This window comes from Stegodyphus dumicola, chromosome 5 (genome assembly GCF_044657685.1).
Source record: "Stegodyphus dumicola isolate Sdum_Otavi_A_Nest chromosome 5, ASM4465768v1".
NCBI lineage: Eukaryota > Metazoa > Arthropoda > Arachnida > Araneae > Eresidae > Stegodyphus > Stegodyphus dumicola.
In genome coordinates, this window is record NC_140772.1 from 197,713,766 (window position 1) to 197,726,209 (window position 12,444).

Sequence of the window (12,444 nt, forward strand, 5' to 3'; positions counted from 1 at the left end):
GTGTGCAGTATGGACAAGTTGCCTATTGCCCTAAGTATAAGCCAAAAACATGACAATTCTATCACATACTGAAACAAGAAAGTTTTTTGTTGATACAATCTATTTCATAAAAAGAAAGAAAGAAAGAAAAATTAAACGATATATTGTTTAAAAAATGTTTACTCCATTAAAAATGAAGATTTCACTGCACAAAAAGTAAAGCAATAAGCAGGTTCTTTTACATCTTCTTTTTAAGCCAAAGAATAATATCACTGAAGCGAGTTTCCATATGCTTTGTGATGCTCCATATGCTTTTGAAACTGCTTTTTGATGGTGGGTTTCTGAAGACGGTTATCTTAGTCACATCCGACAAATTATTTTAAAATTTTCCCAACAAACAACAAATAATCATTAGAATTAAAAAATTGCCTGCCAGTAGGAATAACATGGAAGATAGAATAATAAAATTTAGTAAAGATATATCAAAGCAAATAAAGTCTGATTTAGATAACATTGAGATATTTTCAATATGCCTTGAAGAAAGCACAGATGTGACTTTAAAAGCACAGATGTGTGATGAAAGCACTATGTGAAAGGTTAGCTCGTTCGATTTGCTTACAGAAAAGTAATGAGACAGGAATTAGTTGCATTGCTGAGTTTACCAACCACAACCACAGGTAAAGATATCATGAATGAAACAATGCAAGAACTTGCAATAAAAATATGGTTTGACTTAAAAAGAACTGGGTCTGTAACTTATCATACCCCAAATATGGTAACAATATGTAATGAGCTTGTAAAATTTCTGACTAAAGAAGTTCAATTGTGCATCCAATTGTGCAATTTCATTGCATTTCGCATCAACAAACATGTACAAAAGCTAGTATGAAGTTATTTCAGAACATTTTGTCTGTAATAATCAAAATTTTGGCATTCATATATGCCCGTGCTCTCATTAATTGCCAGCTATTTCGCATCAACAAACACGTACAAAAGCTAGTATGAAGTTATTTCAGAACATTTTGTCTGTAATAATCAAAATTTTGGCATTCATATATGTCCGTGCTCTCAATAGTTGCCAGCTTTTGAAGTTGTTACAGAAAGAAGAATCTCAGTATGGTGGACTTTTTGTACATTAATGTTCACTGGCTAAGTAATGGACAAGACCTTAACAGATTTATAGGGTGAGGACAAAATTCGATTTTTTATATCAGAATAGGCGCAAGAATTTCGAGAACTAACGGATCTTATTTGGCTGTATGATTTAATGTTTTTCAATGACTTTACAGCACTCCATAATGATGTAAATAAGAAATTGCAAGGGAAAAGGCAAACTGCAAACAGTTGTTTGAGATCATATTCCTAGAGCATAAACTTTATGTATTCTTTAAAGGTACTGAAATAAAGAAGTTTAAATATTCCCCTCCATTTGACAGACACTTAGAATTGATGTCAAGTTTTGCCAATAAATTATCCTCTTAAGACAGAGAAAATATATTTCAGAGCTATTTGGATATTTTAGGAAATTCAAAGGAGTATCTGTATTATTTTCTCAATTTCGGAATTTGGAGAAAACACTGTATTTTATTTCATTATTTAACACTGCATTTCACTTTGCTAAATTGGATGATACAGTGACATTTCTTGAGTGCTGGATATTATCGATTTGAAATGTAACTGTCAGATTTCAAAAATATTCTCTACGGATGAATAAATTTGTCAAACTTGCTGAGACATTAGAAAAAGTGGAGCATGCAGATTCCAAATACTGCATCCAAAAGTTAAAAAACATAATCCTTGACCAATGGAACTATCTCCCACAAAAATTTTCAGCCATGAAAAAATTTGCAACAGCACTGTTTACAATATTTGGGTGCTCATATGCTTGTGAGCTGGTGTTTTCATTAATGAAATCTATAAAATCGACAATAAGAACTCGTCTTAGTTCAGATTTAAGCGAATCTTGTATGCTTTTAAAAACAAGTAGTTACAACCTAAATATAAATCACATTGCTAATAGAATCCAGCAATAGGTGTCACACTAAATGGGATTAATGCATGTAGTTTTTGAAAACTAAAAAGTGTATTAAGGACACCATTTTTTAAATAAAAAAATAAACAATTTATAATATATTTTGAATTGCACTGATAAATCTAATTTTTCATACTATAAAAAATTAAAAGCATCTAACATTAATTACCTTTACTTAATTTTTTCACTTACAATAAAGGGTGCCTGCTTTAAAACTACATTATCTTAATATAAAACTGAAATATTTTTTAAATACTGTTTATTCAAATTACAAGCAAGTTAATAACTAAACAGCAAATATAGTCACAAAATATAATTCGATAGTTTGAAATCAAAGCAGAGGTTTAAAAATATAACAAATGGCACACTGAACACCTGAAAATAATAAACCAAAATTTAACTGGCACACTAATCGAAAAAGGTTCACCACTGCTGTTTTAGACTGTTTCAGCTCTAAAAATATAAACAAAAATCTAAAAGAAATTATAAAACCGCAGCAAAGCAAAAAATAATGAATACATTCTTTAAAAATAAAGAAATTCTAACTTACATTTAATTTGTTTCCTAATCGATTTAGCAGCATCCATCCACCTCTAAAATTGATCAATTAAAAAAAAAAGCATTACTAAACAAATAGTAGTTATACCAAATCAGTACTATAAATTTAAATAAATTTAAAATTACAATATTCAAAATAATTTCTCCAAGTATACAATAAAAAGTGACACTTTTTATCATTTCAAAGAGCTACTACTTTACCTCAAAAACAATAAGTGATCAACATCAACACATGTTGTATTTAATAAAAAATACAGCATAACTTTAACAAATCTGAACATACTGCACACAAGATTTTAAAAAAAAGAAAGAAAAACTTATACAACCCAGTGGTTAGTTTTATCCTGAGGTAAATAACATTTAGTATTGCTCAGAAATCAATTATTAATATTAAAACTCTGTGCCTTATGTAAATAGTATATGGTCTTTGAATGCCACCTTTTTACAGTTACAGAATGATGTATATGTATGTTATGAACGTACAATTACAGAATAGTGTAATATATATATATATATATATAGTATGTATATGTGTGTATATGTAATAATTTCATTAGTGCGTTGACAGAACTTAACAGATGATGATAAAACTGCTGAGTAGATGTAACTGGAAGGAAAATAAGAACTGGCTTGAGGGTTGAAACATCACTTTTATTTTGAACAGGAATAACTCTTCACAAAACACTTTGCTTAATTGATACAACTTTTGCTTAATTGGTTATGGAGTTCTAAATTCGTCCTACTATTTCTATATAAGCGGTTTACATTTTAAAGACTAGGAAAAGAAGATTAGTGAAGAGAGATAATTTTCTAGCCAGTGAGTGGCAGGCGAAAAAGTAATGTTTTATAATTGCAGTAGTATTTATAAGCATAGAAAGACTTTGTTTTAATCCTAAACAACGATTAAGCAAAACTCTTCAGCATTGCAGATATTCCATAGAAAATATGAATGCCTTGAATGAGGTCAGGCTTTAACTGACAATAAGAAATTTAAAGATCTACTGTCAATTTATTCAAATTAAGTTTAATCTGTTAATAAACTTCCATCATATTTTCATGTCTTACATATCCTCTTCCAAAGAGAAAAAGGTTAAGCTATAGAACAGCCTTTTGAGGAAAAAAAAATATTAAGATTGCAAACAAAAGACAAATTTTATATAATATATACATTTTCATGAAAAAGCAAATGAAGGGCTTCAGGGACATTAGCCATTTAGGTTTCACTATGCCCATCACTTGGTTCATGAACTTCCTCATATCTGAATATATAAAAATGTGATTTATAAATATGACGACAAAATACTGACCTAATAATAAAATATTATAAGCTTCGTAAATTGAATTTAAAGTCCACTTTGAAACTTCCCAAAGTTTCAAAGCCTCAATTCAAACAGTATCAGTCACACAAGCAGTGCAGTTACATATATTTTTGATGGGGGGGGGGGGACTGTCGACTTTTTAAATTACTTGTTTTTATCTCATCATGAGTTCGATGAAAAACATGAATATAATTATGATTATATTAAATATGGTTTTGTTGCAATAAAAATGATGTTAACCAGACAAAATGTGTTATTTGTTATGAAGTACTGAGCAATGATTAACAAAACATAGCACATTAAAAGATAAGCCGAAGGAGATTTGCTGCAAAATGTGCAAGTCTGAAATTGGATAATACTGGATCCTTTAAAAAGCTGATAGGCTTATACACAGATGGCACTCTATCAATGCTTGGATGTCACTCAGAAATTCATACAGATGGTCAGATAAAAAAATATGTATATTACTGCTATTTACTGTGTTGTACACTGTCAAGCCTTAGCAGTTGACACTTCCAGATGATCTTAAAGATGTCTTAGAATTATGCATAAAAATAGTTAATCATGATAAAAAAGAATGTGCTAAATACTCAACTTTTTACAGCCCTTTCTGAAGGTGCAGAACAGAACAAAGAAATAGTGTTATTTCAGATTAAAGTACAATAGCTCTCAAAAGGAAATATGTTAGCAAGGTTATTTAAACTTCATGATGAAATGATTCAATTTTGGGAAATACTAAAACAAACTGAATTGTATGTTGAACTCCAAAAACCAAGAGTTCAAATTTTATTGTCGTATCTAACATATGTGTTCAATTTGTTGAATTCAATGAACTTGAAATTACAAGGTGGAGATCCAAATATAATTTATCATCGGGATGCCCTCATAGCATATGCTGATAACTACTGAAATGTGAAATTTTAGCCTGGAATTATTCCTTCTTTTCCAAATTATTTGGGATCCTGAAAGATGCATGCTTTAATGAGCATCTCACTAATAAATTCAGATGTTACTTCCTAACTCCTGTCATAATAACATTTATATATTGGCAACAAATGCTTTACACTATGACATAAATATGCTGCCAGGAACACTACAACAGCAAGCTGTGGAACTCTAAATGATTCTGCAGATAGATGTAACTTTGAAAAGGTGGATAAGCCATACTTTGGGTAAAATACCTACCTAAAATTTATACCAGCATTGAAGAGAAAGCACCACAACTGTATTTACCACTTTCAAGCACATGTTTGTGCTAAAGGGTGTTTTTAGCAGATGTAACAATAAAAACGAAGTATAAAAGCAAACTCAATACTGCTAGTGATTTACCTTGTGCAATTCATTATATTCAGCCAAGAAATGAAAATCTTGTCAAAATTATTAAACTCGTTCATCTCATTGATTGACTTGTTTTTTCCCCTCACCATATGTGTATGAAAATGGCATATTTCTGTAATAAATCATTATAAATTGTTTTTGTTCTTATCATCCTTATAGATCAGTAATATTATTATTGGGGATGTGGGGAATTTTCACTTTCGATTTTGGGAAAGCGTAACAAAAAATAAATCATAGGTTCCCATGATTTTTTTTTCTTTCCATATTCCCTTTTATACATCATTCCCCTTTTAAATTCTTAATTAATAAAAATTAGGTTTATTAAACAAATCAATTATCGTTAGTTGGTAGCCAAGCTTTTTTAAAAGCCACTCTAAAAAGCATTTGGGTAGCTGCATGATTATTCACAGCGATGCATTTAAAAAATATATATCTTTTGAGAAACAAAGATTTAAGTGTTACAAGATAGCCATGAGCTGCAAATATTATTTTTAAAGACACGAAGACATAAATGTGAAATAAAAGTATATTTGCAATTAAATATCACACTAATTATCGCTCAAAATTAGAAAATTTATTAAACAGAAATATGAAATTTACTATTTATACTTGTAATTCAAAAAACAAAAAGTGAAATTTTCAATTTAAGAAAAAATAAGCTTTTTTTCTACACTCAATTATTATTAATGACATTATATGACATTAAAATTCTCTTTTATTGATTAAATGCTATAAACTGCTGTAATGTTTAAATGTAAATGTATTGCTGTAAATGCTTGCAAAAATCAGAAATTTTATATTTCAATAAAATAAAAATTTAGATTATTATTTTTAGTCATTCAGTTTGCCAGGCAACACAATTAAAAATTGTAAGATAAATTAAAGATTTCACATTGCACTGAATAGCACAGAAGTTACTTTTTGCACAGCTATATAGTTATATAGGCAACAAATTAAGAGAATTTGCATTTTATGTATTAGCAATACTTGCTAAATGATTTGGTTCATGGTAATAAAACGTAAGTCTTAAAAAACTTTAGAAAGACGCCATAAAGACATTTCTAATGCCATGACAAGGTTGTTTAGATATGAATTAAGCGAATTAATTACCATGGTGTCAGATGAGTGATCATTTTCAGAAAACTGCAAACCAAAATAGTCTTTCTCGATTAATTCTAAATGTTGAAATACCATGTCTAAAAGAATCTGGCCTTTACTTCGTTTCTGAAAGGAAAAGATTATGATTAATAAATTTCACAAAATAGAAAAATTTATTCTTAAAATTAATTTATTGATTGGTTTGCATATATAAAAAAAGGATAAAACTAGTTTGAACACACATCTAATTCAAAAGTCTGCTGGGAGTCGTCCAGGAAGAAAACAGTACATCGGATGGTTTTGACACGTTTCTCTCGAGCTAATTCTGAGGCGCGCACGTTGTAGGTGCCACTTGATCCAACAAAAGCTCTCCTGGACATGCTCCACTACTGGCCACTGCAAAAAATCATGTTCAAGAGCATATAGGTTGTTGTTGAACAGATAAATAAAAAATACATATTCTTTTATTAAATGAAATGCACAGATTGTAGAGGAAAAATATTTAGATCAAATAATTAGTTCCAGACTCATGATGCAATATAAGAAATAAATTATACAAACCTCCATTTTATGATAATTCTGATCATAAGATTATCAATGGTAAAAAATTTATACAAAGTATAAATATTTATTTTAGTCCCATAGAAGAGAAAAAAGTCAATAAGAACAGAAATTTTCACAGACAAATTAGTTATTTTAATCCTTATTTTACTAAAACTGCCTAAATTAAAACTTTTGAGGATTGTATACATATACTGCAAATTTATAAAAAGATAATTTTTTATTAATTTAAATATAAATGCTTCCAAATTGTCATACACAGAAATGCTAACTATCAAATTCTGATTTTCGGGTTTATATCTAGTAATTCTGACCATTTTTTTAAAAGCCAATGCACATTACACAGATTACAACATGAGTTACAATTGCAAATGGGAGCACTGGCAATGGCCTTGACATGTCTTTTTTTTTTTTAAAGTAACAGCACTGGGCATGTCCCAGACATTTATCTTAGTATTTCATTAAATTAATTCTGTCATAAACTGGAATGTATTTAGGAACATATACAGTGATTCTTCTTCTTAGTTTTATTGTGTAACTGAAAATTCTAATACTAAATCAGCAGATACAATAGCAAGACTTCAATGACTTTCGGAAACAAAAAAATTACACGTTCTTAAATGAACTTCCATATTTATTCCACTTCCAGCTGAATAAAGTTTTGAGATGTGGATGGAGATGTGTGAGATGTAGAGAAGGTGGAGTTTGAGATGTGGATGTCTTTCTTTTCTTAAAAGTCTCAACTTCTGCCCAAAAGTTTGTTTTTCAGGGAAAGACAGGCACGCATTCGGATATTAGAATTGATTTTCACGATTTATTTATTACTAAATAAATTTTGCAAGCTCAAAAAATTTTCTGCTGAAATTATCTTTTAATTTAATAAAAGAAGTATTGGAGAGCCTTTCATTTAAGGCTCTCATGTGATGCTGCTAGAATAATGACTTATCTTAAAAACTGAAAAGTACCGAAGCTAGGTCCAGAGCACTTTAAAGCTCTGGGATAAATACAAGGATGACCACAACAGCAAATGCTTGGTAAGTTCTAGTGGGAAAAAAAAACACGACAGTTAAATATTCAGGCCATTTGCTGCAATTATTTATCCATGACAAATGTTAGCATTGATGAGGGAAGAAAAAAGAAAGAATATTCATACAAATATTCCACTTTACTTTTTAAACTGATTATAATATTAATAGTTTCTAACTTATAAATCTAAATTTTGTGTTGAATAAATATAAATTTCAAAAATAATTTCAGTTTTCAGTGCTACAGCATTTGTTTCAGTATTTCTTTTTTTGAATGAATAACAGCATAAACAGAATATCAAATTATTTAATATATGCATTACCATATGAATAAAATTAATATATATATATATATATATATATATATATATAAAGGGTGGCTGCAAAGTCATTGTACAAACTTTGAGGACTGGTACAGGACACCGTAACAATCACATTTTGTCAATTAATTTCCACTTGTAAACGAGGTTATGAAAATAAAACACTTTCCCTATCATTTGTTCTTTCCTGTATTTGTGCTTCAACGCTTTACTTTTGACCATACATTCCTGTACAAAATATGATTGTTACAGTGTCCTGTACCAGCCCTCAAAGTTTGTGCCATGAATTAGCAGTCACACTGTATATGAAAGACTAAAAGAAACTTGAAATCTGAATGTTACCACTAAATTTCATCAAAATCATCAGATTTTATTCTGTATGCTAACAACATATTTTTGAATGCGATATGTTATAAGAAAAAGCCTTTTAAATAATTAAAATCTTTTTTAATACAATAGGAACAAAATTTGAAAAAAGAAATGAAATATAAAGGCTTGCAACCTGCATGTTACTACAAAGCTTTCTACATAACCATTTAATTTTTAACTTTATTTTTAAGGCAGTAGACATAAGAACTACAAGCAGAAATTTTACAATCAATCTATTCTGAGCATAAGAAACCTATTTTATCTATTATACTCAGGGCTTATACAGCTGAAACCTACTGATACTCAGTTCTGATATTTCTCAATATCTGTGGAGAGGGCAGATCACAATATAAGCAAGAGCACACTGAAGTCCCTAACAAGTTTATAAACTCGAATACTTGTACAATAACTGAATTTCAGTACTACCAAAAATCTGCGTTTATTTTTAAGATTTAATAAAACTCATATTAGCAAATATGGAGTATGTCTTTTTCTTGGAAAGGGCAAAATATGTGGGAAAACAAACAGCTAAGAAAAAAAGCCCTCCAACATGTAAAAATGTGACTTCCTTCAAGAAAAAATTTTATGAGCCTAATCCACTGGGTCAAATAAGCTTGGGTTATAATCACTTTATCAAAAACAGATTAGAGGTCTTCCTGCTGTATCTGCTGATTTAGTATTGGAATTTTCAGTTACACAATAAAACAGAGAAGGAGAATCACTGTATATGTTTCTAAATACATTCCAGTTTAAAAAACAGAATTAATTTAATGAAATACTAAGATAAATGTCTGGGACATGCCCAGTGCTGTTACTTTAAAAAAAAGGCATGTCAAGGTCATTGCCAGTCCTCCCATTTGCAATTGTAACTCATGTTGTAATCTGTGTAATGTGTATTCGCTTTTAAAAAGATTAGAAGCCAAAAGGAAGCAATTTTATCTGTAAAAAATACTCTTAAAAATGTTTACCTTTAGTTATATTTGATATCATGTCTTGTTACAATTAATTGATTCACTTTCATTTCGTTTGTAATTTCATTTAATTCTGATAATACATTTTAAAATGTATAATTAATTTACACACTCTTCATTTGTTTCATTATTTTACTTAATTTTATGTTATTTTAATTTTGACCTATTTACCATTAATTTATTGATAATTATCTCTTCAAATTTCATTCAGTATTAACTATATGCTATTCCTTGTTTTGTTCAGTATTATCATATTTATTTCTATTCACAACTCTTAATGAACTTGTGACTGAATGATATGACTACCTTATCAATTTGCTGATGTATAGAGTTTTAAAAATATGCACTTTTTTTTAATAATACTAAAGATAAATAAAAAACCTTATAAATTAAGATAAACAAACTAAGGTACTATTCCGTTTTGAGGACCGTAAAAATTGTAGCGAAAATGTTTGTGCAAAAGCGGCAAATCTAGCAAACACGCCCATTTAACAGCATGCCAAACGCCAAATCTAGCATATGCTCTGATTTCAAATTGCGTAAGTTTAGATAGTTCTATATTTCTTCAGACGCCACTGAAAAACTAGTTTAATATTTAAAACCTTTCTTTTTAATTTTTAATTCTTTTTTGATATCCTATGGATTTAACAATTTGGGAATTGTTTTAAGAACTGCACTCACTCGATATCCATGTACACATCGACCTATTTTCACTTAAAAAAAAATACCGGAATTGCACAAAAATGGCACTGTGCACACCCTTGACTTTATCTATGTACACATCGACCTATTTTCACTTAAAAGCGCCAAATAAATAAGTGGGCGATTCTGCACTTTGTCAAAGAAAAGGCATTATTCATTATAGAAAATAGGGTCCACCAGCGGCCAAGCCGCTGAACACTGGTAGTTCAGTCCGAGGTTCGAATCCCGCGAACGGGCTGGCTGCATGGTCATTTTCGTGGTTTTTCCCATGTGTAACGTATATATGAGCCAGTTTCCCTTAGAAAGTCCTCCACAAAGGCAGATAGCCCTCGTGTGCTTTGCCATAATTGAATAATCCTAATCATTATAGAAAATTATGTTTGAACAACCAACGAGATGAAATTATGCTTTAGCGATAACTCGGTAGCGAAATAGCGATGCAGGAATCCATTCAGTTATGTTTAGCTTTTTTTATATAAATTATAATAATAATCTGAAATAGTTATTTACTCTTATGCTTTCATTCAGTAATGTTTAGCCTTTTTTATATAAATTATAATAATAAAAAAGTATTATATGAAATTTAACTTTTCATCTAAATTAAAACAATAATCTTTAAATAGTTATTTACAGTCAAAAGTCGTTAATCCGGACTCGTCGGGACTTCGGCGATTCCGGATTATAGATCATCAGTTTAAATCTCGTAAGATGGCATGCACAAATTCTAAAATTCAAAATATGAAAACATATTTTAGGAAATAAAGAACAATTATGATCTAAAGGGTATCAAAATTTACAAAAAAAAAAGCTTAATATTTATTTGTTTACTTTATTAAACATTTCTTTCAATGTAAGTTGTTTAAGTTGCTTCATTTTATGTGATAATACTTTCTCTTTAATTCTATAAACAGACATACTTTCTTGTTCAGTTAAAAAGCTCCGCTGTTCAAGTCCCGTAATTGCTGTGCCGAGAATACCGACTATCTTGTCAATCGAAATTTTTTCGTTTTCACTAACCTCTCTGTCACCTTCTTCATGTCTTTATCCATTTTTTGCAGCAATTCCACTTTTTGTTTGACGAACATCAAGACATACTTTCGTTTTGTAGATCCTTTGGGAGCTCCAGAATCGGAAATTGACATAATCGAAAATTCAAGTTTACTTTTATAAAATTGCTCTTACAGTATGCAAAAAATAATAAGCTGCATCCAATTCAAAGATTAAGGAATAACGCAAGCATCAACATTAACTGAAATAGATAACTGTATAATTTTAGTTTATACCGTCCGTTATACGTTAAACGCGCACGCGAAAACGTATTCTGCACTTGCGCGCACGCGTAAACGCCTATGCGCACGTGTCAACGTGGCGCATGCGCAGAAAATTTTTAGCTTTTGAGGTCCGGATTATAGATCATTCCGGATTATGGGTGTCCGAATTAACGACTTTTGACTGTACTACTAGAAAGCCCAGCAGTCAAACGAAATGACCGCTGTTTTAGATATTATAAATTGTAATTAGAATGATTTGTGCAAAGGTGACTGCTAATTCAAACTAAATTACCCAGAGCAGGCGGTGATGACGCCCCTTTGCTTACTGCCCCATGGGTTTCCCCCTTCTACTTGCTTAATTGCTCAAAGTAGAGTGCAATGAAGGAAACCACTGGCGGTACATTTCTTGAGAACCACCGCTAGCTCAATTAATAAAGGTTATTTAAATAATGAAATGTTAACTCACATGCCAAAGATCTCTTTGTACACAACATTTCTTCTGTAGATCTTTCCATCATTTTTAAGATAGCCTTGCAGAGAATCATCAATTATTTTTAATTTTACATCCGTTCTTTCACGAAGTCTTAAACAGGCAACATAAAGTTGACAGTGTCCAAATGCAGGCTCAGGTAAAAAAATGCCAACACACTTAAGCGTTTGGCCCTGAGACTTATGGATGGTCATAGCAAAGGCAAGTTTTACAGGAAATTGTCTACGTATCAATTGAAACGGTAACCCTGTGCCAGGGCAGCTTCACTCCATTGGCTAATACAGTTACGCAAGCAAACAATAAACTATCGGCGACAAACAGACACTTAAGCCGCATCTATATATGGGGGGAAGTAACATTATCTCCTCCAAAACGGCTGGCTCCCGGGCTTAGCAAAGCACACCGTTTGAT

At 30.5% G+C, this 12,444-nt stretch overlaps 1 protein-coding gene across 4 annotated transcripts in view; it reads right to left on the reverse strand.

The window, feature by feature from the left end:
* Window positions 1-12,444, reverse strand: part of Ptpmeg (protein tyrosine phosphatase Meg) — a 205,052-nt gene that overhangs the window by 144,869 nt on the left and 47,739 nt on the right. For all 4 annotated transcript variants that reach the window (XM_085817528.1, XM_085817527.1, XM_085817525.1 and 1 more), the window contains 3 exons: window positions 6,567-6,720; window positions 6,337-6,450; window positions 2,562-2,604 (listed from right to left, as the gene is read on the reverse strand). In XM_085817528.1, the coding sequence (XP_085673654.1) occupies window positions 2,562-2,604; window positions 6,337-6,450; window positions 6,567-6,704 (295 nt within the window). In that variant the 5' untranslated portion in view covers window positions 6,705-6,720. The remainder of the gene's footprint in view (window positions 1-2,561; window positions 2,605-6,336; window positions 6,451-6,566; window positions 6,721-12,444) is intronic.